The 14,672-nt window shown below is 41.5% G+C and overlaps 1 protein-coding gene across 1 annotated transcript; it reads left to right on the top strand.

The window, feature by feature from the left end:
* The first annotated feature begins 12,353 nt into the window (after positions 1-12,353).
* Positions 12,354-12,797, top strand: LOC138352478 (uncharacterized protein in mobD 3'region-like). The gene has a single exon (XM_069304974.1). It carries the CDS (start codon positions 12,354-12,356, stop codon positions 12,795-12,797), a length of 444 nt encoding a protein of 147 aa, XP_069161075.1.
* Positions 12,798-14,672: the final 1,875 nt, after the last annotated feature.

Here is a 14,672-nt window from a genome sequence, read left to right as displayed (position 1 = left end):
ACCATGCCTACTCGTGGAAGTATCCATCGAGTAAAGTATTGAGAAAGCAACTACTTTCTCTTCCAGGTTACTCAGCCTGCTTAATACTTTTACACTGAAGAACTGCATCATAATACACCTGATCATATGAGTTTTATCCATCCTCTCTCATCCTATCCCAACTAATCCTAAATATTTGTCAATTTAAATTACTCTGTGAGTTTTCATATGATGTTTCCACACTTAGGCTACATGGGTGTTTGAGGTGATTCTATACTAGGTCAACACAGGTTTTGTATCCGCCGCTAATGGTATCCGGTTTACATGTTCCACTAAGAACAGGTTCAGGTTGATGCCAACTTTCAGATGTGTTGCCTCGTCTGACAAGCATATGTCCAATTTGCGAGTAGTGTGTAAGTGAACGTGAGCGTGAATGACTTTTCTAATCAAATTTTATATTTAAAGGGAGTTGTGTTAGCATTTAGCTTTATTATATAATTCATTCTACTTATTTTTTGATTCTGGTTGTGATAAGGTTCCTTATGATGTGACTCCCTTGTGCCAACAGTCTCCATCTGGATCAACCCGCCTGTTGTTTTCAGCTTGGAACATTGTTTCTGTGTCTGCTTCTTCAATTCCCTTAAGAATATGCCTTTATCTTGTTTCTCCTATTCGTTTCTTCTCCAGTACGGTAAGATCCGGTTGCCTCAATCTTAACTTAAGAGCTGAAAAACAGCAAGTAGTAAATTTTTTGCGATCAAACTGTAATACCACGCAAATGGTCCTAGTAGCTATTGCATATAATAATTTTCAATGCTGCAATTCCATGTAATATTCTGAATATCCTAAGAAATCAAAATGGTACAGTTTGCTAAGATGCTGGAAAGGGGGGGGGGGGGGGGAAGGGAGAGTGGGCTTGTTCCACATGCATCCCACGGCTCGGAGCCCTATTTCGTAAACTCGTATCGCAAATCTCAGTCCTCCATCAATGTCTCGGACATCACAGTCACATCCGATCTGTCCGGATGCCTCACATCTCAGCGATTTCCAAGATTGCTTTCAAGAAATTGGAAACTCTCTCCATATTTAAGATATTTTCCCCTTTTATTTATTAATGTTAGACAAGTCTTCTTCACCCTTGTTTGCAGTTCTTATTTTCATATATAGCTTAATACCTGTTGAACTGAGAATGTTGAACTTGTTGAGAAGATGATACCTGGTTGATACCTGGTTGATACCTGGTTGATACCTGGTTGATACCTGGTTGATACCTGGTTGATACCTGGTTGATACCTGGTTGATACCTGGTTGATGGGGTTCTGGGAGTTCTTCTACTCCCCAAGCCCGGCCCGAGGCCAGGCTCGACTTGTGAGAGTTTGGTCCACCAGGCTGTTGCTTGGAGCGGCCCGCAGGGCCACATACCCACCACAGCCCGGTTGGTCCGGCACTCCTTGGAGGTTGTTAAAGGTTGAATTGTCGAGGATTGAATTGTCGAGGATTGAATTGTCGAGGATTGAATTGAATTGAACACAACTTGAATCATCGCTGCTGTCATGCCTCCTGCTCTCACTCAGAGACGGAAGTACCCAGGTCGGGAGCCGGTCGACCGAGCGCACAGCATGCTGGACTTGTGATCCTGTGGTCCCGGGGTCGATCCCGGGCGCTGGCGAGAAACAATGGGCCCAGAGTTTCTTTCACTCTATGCCCCTGTTACCTAGCAGTAAAATAGGTACCTGGATGTTAGTCAGCTGTCACGGGCTGCTTCCTGGCGGTGGAGGCCTGGTCGAGGACCGGGCCGCGGGGACACTAAAGCCCCGAAATCATCTCAAGATATCCTCAAGATAACCACCTCTGGTTGGCTTTGGTGTCAGGTATGAGGATTAACAACCACTAAAGGGCTATCAAGGACACCACCACCCTTGATTGTTTCAAGCGTAGGTTAGACATATGTTTGAATAAGATTAGGTGGATATAAATAGGAGCTGCCTCGATGGGCTAATAGGCCTTCTTCAATTACATTTACTCATATGAATTATCTCGTATGGGCCAATAGGCTTTCACCAGGGTATACTGACCAACCAGCAAGTATGCTTTTGTATACTCTCAGTATACATACACCGAGAGGAAGAGGTATGTCCAAATCCTTAAATAGGGTCTCACAAGTCTCGCACACTAACCTCTTCTCGCAGTAAAGATGTTCAGTTCAAGAAACTGAACTCCAAGTTTTCTATTTCTACCCATTCCACTGCCATCTTGTGGAAAGGAAACCCATCCGACGATTTATGGGGCATCTTTCACGTCCAATCTTTCAGGAAACACCTGTAGAGCTTTAGTATGCTTTCAGAAGTATATGTTGTATCTTACAGCGTTATGCATTGCTGAAAAGGAAATTTTGCATTTGCAATTAGCTATTAGGAAAAAAAAGATGCAGGTAGATAATTAATTCACAGGTGTAGTTAGGTTATAATAGGTATTATAAGATGATTATTTATGCAGTCAGCTGAACGTTAGTATAGTCTGCTGATCATAGGTGTAGTTAGCTAATTATTGGTGTTATTTGCTAATATTTAGTGCAGTTAATTGATCATATATGTAGTGATCAAACGTGTAGTTAATTGATCGTATCTGTAGTCAGGTCATCACAGTCAGGTGAGCCTTGATCTTACTTCATATGTAGATTGTCAGTGAATATGATCTTAAGTGCAGCGTGCCAGCTGACATAACTCTAGATGTCATATATATATCAGATGACATGAGATGTGGATGCTGAGGATCTTCAAGTTGATGCACTTGGCCCATTTATCTATCACTGGCCTACACCCACACCTATCACGTGTCAGCTGACACAATCCATCATGTATCTATCAGTTAATAATGCCCCCCCACACATGTATCTATCATGTATCAAAATTTTCCCTTGAATGTCAAGGGATGTAGTGATGAAAATTGATTCCTTGAATTGATGAAAATGTTTACGTATGGCAACATTGATGTGTGTGTATGTGTTTGTTGCATGACACAGCTGTGTAATAACCAGGCCCCCGATGCAGAGAACAGAGGTAACAAGAGCTCTATGAAGTACTTGTATGGAGTACCGTCAAGCAAGGACTCTTTATCTCAAGAGAAAAAACCACATCTTAGCTCTTTGTTGACTTTATTTCATTTTTTCTCAGTCAAGAAATATACAGCTTCCTCTTGCAGCGAAGCTCTCCTCTTTGAGTAAAGTTGTCCTTGAATAGAGTAAAGTTGCCCTTGAATAAAGCATCTCCCCCTAGTAAAGCTGTCCTCCTGAAATAAAGCTGCCCTCTATACCGGGGGGGAAAAATGAAGGAAGTCGCCCGGTCTGCCAACAAGTTAATAAAACATTGCTTCTGTAAACAAGTAAAACAAACTAATAACAGATTTTATTGCCCCTCTTACCTGGCTTTATTAGCTTACACTTCACGATTGATTGATTTATCCGGACCAGATGGAGCCTTTCAACTCCTGCGTCAAACCTGTGTGTTGGCCTGCTGCTTCAGCTGTCTGCTTCTGTGTGTGTGTGTGTCTGTCTGTCTGTCTGTCTGTCTGTCTGTCTGTCTGTCTGTCTGTCTGTCTGTCTGTCTGTCTGTCTGTCTGTTAGTAGTTAGTAACAGTTGATTGACAGTTGAGAGGCGGGCCGAAAGAGCAGAGCTCAACCCCCGCAAGCACAACTAGGTGAATACAACTAGATGAATACAACTAGGTGAATACAACTAGGTGAATACAACTAAGTGAATACAACTAGGTGAATACAACTAGGTGAATACAACTAAGTGAATACAACTAGGTGAATACAACTAGGTGAATACAACTAGATGAATACAACTAGATGAATACAACTAGATGAATACAACTAAGTGAATACAACTAGATGAATACAACTAGGTGAATACAACTAGATGAATACAACTAGGTGAATACAACTAGGTGAATGCACACCGCCGAGAGATCTTCCATGTTCTGAAAGTCGACTCGAATATAAGTTATCGAGTGAAACTTATGTGGAGCTTTGATTTGGTGTCCTGTTTTGGCTGTTTTCATAAAGGTCTCAAAAATGGCTGCGGACTGTAACGTTACTCGTATATCGCGAATGGGCCTTTTATACCGTCAGAGTATAATCACTGTTATTTGTAGCTCTGCCAAGAGAGAGAGAAAGGTTTTATAAGTTCTTATATTCATTACCGAAGCCCCGCCCTCGTAAACTGCTGGCTGGGGAAAGTGCGGTGGAAACGCTAGTAGTTAGTATGGGGGGGGGGGGAAGCTATTTTATTATCTAAAATACATTCACATGCATTCACACACATACATATACACCGTTGAGAGGCGGGACTAAAGAGCCAGAGCTCATCCCCCGCATGCACAACTAGGTAAGTACAACTTGGTAAGTACACACACACACACACACACACACACACAAAAGTAGGTATGATAGGGAAATGGACAGGAGTCATTGCTGTAAACAACCGATGGCTAGAAAGGCGGGATCCAAGAGCCAAGCTCGATCCTGCAAGCACAAATAGGTGAGCACAAATAGGTGAGTACACACACACACACACACACACACACACACACACACGCAAACCTCTTAGATTATAGCGAGAACACACGCTGGGGAAGATTGCAGGATATTACATAGAAACCTTGACAGACTGAAAGAATGATGGAACACATCTCTGAGAACGTCTTACACGTAATTACGTGTACGGGTGCTACACTGAGGACTCCGTTAGTAAGACGGTGGATGATGAACCAGGTAGGGCAGTAGTGTTCGTGGACCGAACTACTACTACACAAGATACTTTCACCGGTGCAGAAAGCTAATCAAACAATGTGACTGATTATTTTCTTCTCCGAGGCTATGGGTCCCCCACACTTGCACACCAGAGGGGAATGAACGTAGACCTCAAAGAAGAGAGACAGTCGCTCTACCGTCCAGCCCAAGTGGTTGATCAAAAATATTATCAAACAGAATGGATTTAACTCCTTAACGATCCGTCGTCAGTAATTCTTGACGTAGTTGTTGTTGTTGTTGTTTAAGATTCGCTACCTGGAACAAAAAGTTCCAAGTAGCACGGGCTATGGTGAGCCCGTAGTGGACTTTAATTCTTGACGTAGTTAACGATCCCCGTCTCATTCACACAGCTGCACAAGGGTTTATATCACATTTCTGTAGCTATTGTCAGCTTGTCCACGAGGTAATGCATGTCTCTAATGATTTAATTAACATATTTACGGAGAAACTGTTAATGAAAGACTGACAAATTTGTTTTTAATAAAGGAGGAATTCAGGATGCTATTTTTCCCCCTAGTCTCACACGTCAGAACTAGCCAAGGTAGTTCTAGTAGGCATGAGTACGTACTAGGAAGCTAGTAGGCATGAGTACGTTCTAGGAGGCATAAAGGATAAACTTTAAAATTAGCAATAGCTATATATGAGAAAATTCACTAGGGCTGTGAGGTGGCGCGAACCTGCACTGCAAAGTAACATTCTCTTCAATTTATGCGTTTAAATGAATGTAAAGTTAAACGAACAATTAGGGAGATGATACTGGATAATTAGCGAGGCATAAGCGGGAAATTAACGAAGTATAGAGGGAAAAAAGAGCGAAGGAAAGAAGGTATAACGAAGCACTGATGGCGGAAAGGGAAGAAATAGTACAGAACTAGAAGAGGGAGAGGAGATATATGGTAGTATTAGTGGAGGTGGCAGGTATATAAGGTGGTACTGCTGTAGGGAAGTCACTCATACAGCCCCGCTCCTGTGCCAGGTAAGTCCACTACGGGCTCACCATAGCCCGTGCTACTTGCACCGCTCCTGTGCCAGGTAAGTCCACTACGGACTCACCATAGCCCGTGCTACTTGCTCCGCTCCTGTGCCAGGTAAGTCCACTACGGACTCACCATAGCCCGTGCTACTTGCCCCGCTCCTGTGCCAGGTAAGTTACGAGCTCACCATAGCCCGTGCATCTTGGAACTTGTTCCGAGTAGCTGAATCTATAACAACAACAAAGTAGGGAAGTCGCTGCAGGGAAGCTCCTCCTCCAAGGAGTGCCGGACCAACCGGGCTGTGGTGGGTATGTGGGCCTGCGGGCCGCTCCAAGCAACAGCCTGGTGAACCAAACTCTCACAAGTCAAGCCTGGCCTCAGGCCGGGCTTGGGGAGTAGAAGAACTCCCAGAACCCCATCAACCAGGTATCAACCAGGTATCAACCAGGTATCAACCAAGCTGGTATTAGAACACCACACGAACCTAGAGGGAAAGGCAGGCGACTGAGGACGTAAATTACAGTATCACTAACTCCTGTAGCGACGCTCCTCCGGCGCGAATTGTGTGACAACAATGTTAATGACGCCGGGGGAGTTAATTGCTCCGCTGAGTAGGATATGATTAGCACTTTGCAATTTAATGTAATTACTGCAACTCTGAATTAAACTAACGAAGTAATTCATGTCGCTGACAGAAATTTATTAGGAGAATGTAATTTTAGTCAATGTATTCTAGACGTCAAAATAAACAATTTAACAGCTGAACTATGTCAAATGAAGGGGGAAATTCATGGTAAGATTCCGAAAACAAGGTTTTTTAAGCAGCTGAAAGATCTAGTCATTACAATTGTTTAAAATAAATTGGTGAATATATACAATTTCCTATTTTTTTCACTTATTAAAGGCCATTAAGGTAATTATGATGCCTCAGACTCATCTTCCTATTTAATGTTACCTAAACTTAACAAAGATGTGCTCTAGTATCTCAAAGTGAGACTCTAGGCGTTTTTTTTTTTTTCAAACCGGATTATTCAAAGAAAAGCTTCAATGTATATAAAATAATTCAACTATAATTTAAATAGGTAAAGTCTTTCTCCAAACTTTGTTTGAATACAAACAACGCCATTTTCCAGCATATTTTAATAAAATGGTTTATGCCTATTTTTAAACAATTTAATAAAACAACCACCGAGATATTATGAACATATAAATAATCAGATTCCTGAGGTATAAAGTAATTAATTTGCAAGATATACGTCTAAATCACTCAACATGATTCCAAAGTTTTAGTCGAAAAGTTATTTAATTTTCCATTCAAAATTTTCAAACCCATTTCGGTACTACAACCCTCTCAAAATCACACGCTCTCCATTGCTAACAAAAAATATATATATTTCCATTAATATCTTAAAATCCTTTGACTCCACAATAGCATTAAGACACTTGATTCATGAACAAATTTGAGTTCGTTAGACACGTGATTCGTCTATTTAACTCTCGAAAGGAATATTTACACTTACATTTTAGGGCAGAACTCCATTTCATCTTCCTATTGCTCAAAGTTGAGAACATGAAATAATGGATCATAAAGTTTGCAGTGGAGTGAAGAATTCTTTAGAGTAGCTCGGGGTAATATTATCTGGAGGGAGGGATTGGGATTATCAAGGAAAAAAGCGTCAAGCCATTACGACTATGTAACACCTGGAAGGGTCAGGATAAGGATTTGGGATGGGACCGGGTGGAGGGGAAAGAATGGTGCCCAATGCCATTCATCTACTTTGGAGATAGATATAGGTGAAAATATTTTATCTTTACCAATCGTGAGTACTTTAAGGACTCACTATTCACAAGGACACGCACATAGATGTACACATAGAAACCCACCATGATGTTCACAGTGGAACTCTTCTAGATGGAAAGAGGAGGGGGGGGGTTGAGAGAGACAGATAGACAGACAGAAACAGGAAGAAATTACAGAAAAAACAGAGGCCCACAAACGGTGAGACAGATTTCATACAACAATTTTTTTTAACCTCTTTACATAAAATTAAAATAATCACTTCAACATACCTCTACCATCTCACATTTCAGTTTCTTGTGCAATGAATATGCAATATTCAAGTTTCTTTTGACTCAATGAAGCACAAATACTGTTACGTTTTGGGTGTAGAAGCGTCTGTTGATCTACAGTATCGTATGCTGGGTGCTGCGATATCGTAATACAAGTTATGCAAGAATTCCACTCGCCAGCATCAGAGGAGAGCAACAGAACCTGTTGTGCCTTAGTCAAGGGATATCTCACAGAGACGTGCACTGTACCCTTCCGCTCAAAGACTGAGACAAAGACGCTGTGTGGAGACCGATGGTGTCTATTTCTGTCTCACACACACATGCCTGACAGCATTTTAATTAAATGTACATTAGCGTATGAAAAGGATTCAAAGGCTTTTGCCAGCACTTCAGTAAAGATATCATTAGGAGCCTTACCTGCCAACATGACATGAGCACTTCATGCCAACATGACATGAGTACTTCCTGCCAACATAACATGAGCATTTCAATCGCTACACGTTAGTGGAAGAGATTTGCATTCTCGTGGTAAGAGAGTAACAGTTCTCAACTCTTCTTCACCACACCACAGTGTACCGTGCGTACACTGTACAGGAGTGTACCCTGCATACAGGGTACAGGAGTGTACCCCGTGTGAGACCAATGATTTTGGTAACAGGTCAATGCCTCAGGAACCCCCTAGAGGATTCAGTTCAATCCCAGGTTACATGAATTCTGAGCTTGTGCTTGGCAGTACCCAGTGTGTGCAATTTCGACTCCCATCAGGGGCTCCTACTGATTTCTTCGTATTGATACATCATGTTAATGCGATTCCTTTCTGCGCTGTAACATTGTAACATTTCAACATGATCCAGTTGGCCTAGAGAGCCCCCGCCGGGTGATTAAAGACACCCAGTCATATACGAAGGCCACTACGACATTGGGAGTGGTCCGGAAGAGCCAGGAGAAAATATATATATACCTATGAGTGTAGGAAACATATAGAGTCAACTGGAGAATCTAGACAAAAAAATCTAACAAAGAAAAGACTAAAGAAAGCGCGCAAAAAAGCAGTGAAAGAGGAAGACAACAAAAAAATAATGTTTACCGAGTGACTGAGCTCAAGCCCCTGATTGTTTTGCTTAATTAACACCAACAATTCTGAACTAGGAAATGAAACTCCTTAAGACAAAAATATGAGGTACAGTACAGAGGGTCGTTCTTGGCGCAGTGGTAACGCCCTCGCTCCGTTCCTGGTCCGCGATTTGGACTGGGTTCAAGTCCTGGCCAGATAAAATTTACTGGGCGCCAATCCTTAACTCTTCGCCCCTGTTCACCCAGTAGGAATTGTGCACCTGGTTCTTAACCGGTTAGAGCATCGTGTTCCAGGGGGGAAAACTACTTGGTTCCAGCTATAGGAAGAGAAATCTCTCAGCTTGCTAACAGGACTAATAAGTAGCCTACACCTTGACCAATTTGTGTAAACAAAAGTACTTTTTGGGGGGACAGTGGGAAGCGTATTGTGTAAACCTTGTTGCAGCAATGTGTGTGGCAAGTTGACAATTGAAGGTGATGATGTTTCGAGCCGGATATGTAAACAGGTTCACGGATTTCACGTTTCACAACCCAGAGAGGAACCTGACATTCAGGAAGGTAAGCCTTCAACGAATAGATTCAATAGAGGTAAACCTGACATTCAGGAAGGTAAACTATCAAGGGACAGAGATTAACTAAACATTCAAGAAGGTAAACCAGTAAAGGACGGAAATAAAATAAACATTTCGAAAGGAAAAACCATCAAAGGAACAGAGATAAACCAAGAATGTAAACCAATTTTGTTTTGCCATTTGATGTCCTGATTTATTTTATAAGTTTGTGGAAGAGTGATACTTATACAACACACTTTCCCTCATACAACACTGACCTGAGAATTACGAGGTCAGGATCGTATATAATATACATATATAATTACATGTATGAAATCCCAACAGATATTCAAATACTGTCCAAACATATACAATTATTTATTTCGTAAACGTGACTAGTTTCGCCAATGTGTTAATACTTTCTATAATCAGGAACTACAACAATAAATCTAGATGCTCATGAAGTCATTATATAACATTTTAACTTTGGTTGATAGTCTTAAGTATAGTGTGATGAATTACTTTATGATAGAGAATGTAAACATGTTTTTCCCTGATGACATTTGTATGTGGTGGGAGACTTGTTGTGCTACTAGCGAGAGTGGGAACGGTAGTGGTGGTGGTAGTAGTGGTGGGAAGCTTCAGAAGTGCTACCAGCATTAGTATGTTGGTGTTGGGGGGGTAGTGTTGTTGGTTATTGTATTTATTTACTTACTTTCTTTCAACCACATACGAGGGCACACATTTACAATGCTAATCAGAATATATATACATTTTCTTCTGTCCTCCATGAACAGGATTAGAGAACTGTTAAACATATAGTTCAATGATTTATTGAACAATCTACCACAGAAGGTGATTTTAGTGCTTTTAACATGCTAATCTAACCTACAGACATGAATACATATATACTCATATTTACGTCTGTCCTACATAAACAGTGTTCGAAGTGTCTTTTTTTACACAGTGTCATTAATGTGCGTTTACAAAGGTGAAATGCAATGTTGACCAAACCACACACTAGAAAGTGAAGAGACGACGACGTTTCGGTCCGTCCTGGACCATTCTCAAGTCGATTTTCACATGCAGACTCCTCGTCTGCATGTGAAATGCACTTCTGGAAGATGCTGTTTGTGGTGCTAGAGATGAGAGGCTTCACGCTGCACCACCAGCTTCCACCACCAAGAGAGGTGGTGCAAGTGGAGGTGGTGGTAATGGTGGAATTAGCAGTGATAGCTGGTAGTAATGACCTCAATAAAAGTCGTGGCAATTGAGGCAATTGGCTTTATCCGCGAGCCATTTGGCCTTTTATTGTGTATATTTTCTCTCAATGTTTTTTAATTCAATGTGAACCTTCGTGTTCATTAATTGATTTTGTTGTGTTGATATATTTTTGCAGAGAGTATGTTGCAATGACGTGGCTTAAAACACCAACCCACATATATGAAACAGGTATACCAACCCACGTATGAGTAACAGGTGTTCCAACCCACGTATATGATATAGGTAATCCAATATATATATATATATATATATATATATATATATATATATATATATATATATATATATATATATATGTATATATATATATATATATATATATATATATATATATATATATATATATATATATATGAAACAGGTTTTCGAACTCACATATATGAAACGAGTATACCAACCCACATAAATGATACAGGTATACCAACCCACATAAATGATACAGGTATACCAACCCACATAAATGATACAGGTATACCAACCTACATATATACAAAAATTAATGTAATGATTAAATCAGTCCTTGGCCTAGATTCATAAAGAACTTACAAGAACAATTACGAAATCTGTGCATCTTTCCACAGTCACGAAGGTTCAATCTGTACTTATTAAACAGTTTTCGAGCTTCGAATCTTTCAGAACCCAAGATTATTACTGTTATAGACAATCTCGTAGCCCTTCAGAGCTCATAAGCTCTTTAATAACTACAAACTAAGCCGTCACGATTAAAGATAGATGCATAGGTTTCGCAAGTAGACACGTAAATGACTAATGAACCCTACCCTATACCCATTATGAATTCGTGACATATTTTCCTCTATTGTTGACATGTTTTCCTCTATTGGTACATTGTACTCTAGAGGTTGTTCCATGCACAAGATTGCCTCTCCTCGCGACCCATGGCGGGCAGTGTTGCGTATATATTGCCTAGTTTTATTAGCGATAATGCTAGATAAATATTAGGGACAATGTTAGATAAGATGTATACGCTGATGCCTGAAGTGCAATGGTGAATCTGCTATCACGACCGCTGGCATATTGCTCGTATGCCTATTGCTTTTGCTCTTGATACTGCTAAAACTACTTGAACTATTCCCTGCTACAGTTACTGCCGTAACTCATCCCACTAATTTGGGACCTTTGGACCTTTGGACCTTTGCTACAACTACACGTCACCAGTACTGCTACTTCTATATCTACTCCCGTTGCACCTATTCCTCCCCCCGCTATAGCAGGCATATAGTATAAGGACTGACGGTCTATATGTAACCTCAGCACACAGTATATTCCTTCACGACCAAAGATCACATTCACTCCAAAAAAATCTTCCACTTACGGGTTATTCATGCCCGTGCCACCCTCTTGGGTGGCTTAATCTTCATCAGCCAATCACATGTTCCTGTTTCGTATTGGTTTTTTGTTTTTGTTTTTAAATTTTAAGAACATAAAAACCTTTTTTATGTTGAATGTGTGTTCGTGACAAAAGCTCACGTACACGGAGTGCGTACATGGCCACTCTCTGTGCCCATGTACGTACACGGAGTGCGTACATGGCCTCTCTCTGTGCCCATGTACGTACACGGAGCGCGTACATGGCCTCTCTCTGTGCCCATGTACGTTCTCATGGGACATGTACTGATGATCAGTAGCAACATTATCCTCAGTAGCAACATGACCAGTAGCAACATCAGTAGCAACCTCACCAGTAGCAACCTCACCAGTAGCAACCTCACCAGTAGCAACCTCACCAGTAGCAACCTCACCAGTAGCAACCTCACCAGTAGCAACCTCACCAGTAGCAACCTCACCAGTAGCAACATCAGTAGCAACCTCACCAGTAGCAACCTCACCAGTAGCAACCTCACCAGTAGCAACCTCACCAGTAGCAACCTCACCAGTAGCAACCTCACCAGTAGCAACCTCACCAGTAGCAACCTCAACAGTAGCAACCTCACCAGTAGCAACCTCACCAGTAGCAACCTCACCAGTAGCAGTAGAATCAAAATTAAAAAAATCAATAACAAAGACAGGAACATTGACAATAAACAATTCTAACTCAAAATACAACCAGAGCAACAACAACAACAAACCAAAGCAAGAACAATAAGGAAACAAATATTGCTAAAAGTGAAAGCTGCCTCGAACGAGCGGCCGCGAGGAACGCAAACACAGCAGCCAAGACCAACATCAGCAACAAATACAACGGTTACGGGCAAAATTTCGCCATTCCGTTAATCTGCGCTATTCATTGCCGGCTTAAGTGGTCAATAAAAAGGAAAACGGCCCGTTGTAAATCTGATCTCGGTAATTACGTAGAAATATAGAGTATTAGAAAAGTTCTGTTTTGTAAATGATGGCAAAACTATTGATCGTAACAACCTAATTGGAGCTCAAGGACTTGTAACATATTACGCAGCACGTGCATGGTAGGCACTAATTATGATGGTCTCGTGTTCTTTCACAGTAGGCGATGAGTCACAATAACGTGGCTGAAATATGTTGACCAGACCACACACTAGAAGGTGAAGGGACGACGACGTTTCGGTCCGTCCTGGACCATTCTCATGTCGATGAAACGTCGTCGCGTCCGAAACGGCGTCGTCCCTTTATTTTCTAGTGTGTGGTCTGGGCAACATACTTCTTTCACAGGTAAATCAGTGTGTGATTACGGTGTTTAATGTGGGAGGTAAGTGCGTATATTTACGGTTTGTAAGTGTATGTGTGTGTGAGGCTCGTTACCTCATTCTGTGGGATGATTATATTGCCTATTTTTAAACACAATGTCGCCCCCTACTCTCCTGTCTCTGATAGCCACGCTGCCTCTGTTAAGAAACCTTTAGAAACCTCTGGTTGATTTCTTCACACAGTGATAGGACTATTTATACTTTGTTTCGTTTGACTAAACTGAATGCTTACATACGTTGGGGGGGTTGTTCCTGAGCTTCAGGGGCTATGTTCGCTAACTGTTTCTCGCCATCGCGTCAATTTCTGACATAGGAAATTTTGACATAGTAGAAAAAACTTCTCTTTTTTTTCCTTCCTATTTCTATACATCCAGTATTTACTGCTTCCAGGCTTTCCAAAATGAACAAATAGATATTCCCACAAGTACTCTCTGTGTCCACACCGCGATGGTACTCACCTAATTGTGCTTGCGGGGGTTGAGCTTTGGCTCTTTGGTCGTGGTAAGTATGTGTGTGTGTGTGTGATTACTCACCTGATTATTCTTGTGTTTGCAGGGGATGAGCTCCAGCTCTTCATTCCCGCCTCTGAGAATTTATTTACTTTCTATCATATCTGTATTTTAAATCTGTATGGAATATGAACCAGTCCTGAAAGGACCTTTTTCTATCCTATCAATGGAAGACAGTTTCGCACGCGGCGGTGTATATATATTGATCGCTAGGACCTCACGCTACACTATCTGACGGGGACTTGTCTCCTCCTCACTCGGCCCGGCACAAGACACCTGCGAAGTCCTCCTGACAGAGGGACTTTTACGAAGTAGGGGGGTCCCGTCTGGAGGACCAGGTAAGGCCTTACAATTCATATTTCCCTTCCAAGGGTCGTGTTGACGGGGCATCACCCGCTGCTTGGCCACGGTACGCTGCCCACACAGATGGTAAAGGTAGCAAGACTTTGCTATTTGAACCTGCTTGAATGCTTCCCAGTTTTTTGGTTTATAAACACATATATTTAAAACATTTTCATTGATGACCGAGCTTCGGTGGAGACAAATTTATTAATATGGTTATTCTGTTATTAATATTATTTCACTTGTAGAAGCACAATAGAGAGAATTGGTATAGACTAAAATTCTAGGCGACGTCGAGCTGTAATCACCTTAGTAAATCTGCACGGGTCTCCGCTGACACCTCAGTAATCCAGTTTGCCTTCCTTAAAGCTCTGGCCTTTACTTGGAGGTAACGA

This window comes from Procambarus clarkii, chromosome 53, assembly GCF_040958095.1.
Source record: "Procambarus clarkii isolate CNS0578487 chromosome 53, FALCON_Pclarkii_2.0, whole genome shotgun sequence".
In the NCBI taxonomy this organism is placed as follows: Eukaryota; Metazoa; Arthropoda; class Malacostraca; order Decapoda; family Cambaridae; genus Procambarus; species Procambarus clarkii.
Note: the sequence above shows the minus strand (reverse complement) of the source record. Positions and strands in the feature narration are given on the sequence as shown.

Excerpts from the sequence above, each read along its gene's own strand:
- LOC138352478 (XM_069304974.1), top strand. The coding sequence starts at position 12,354 with ATGTACGTTCTCATGGGACATGTACTGATGATCAGTAGCAACATTATC.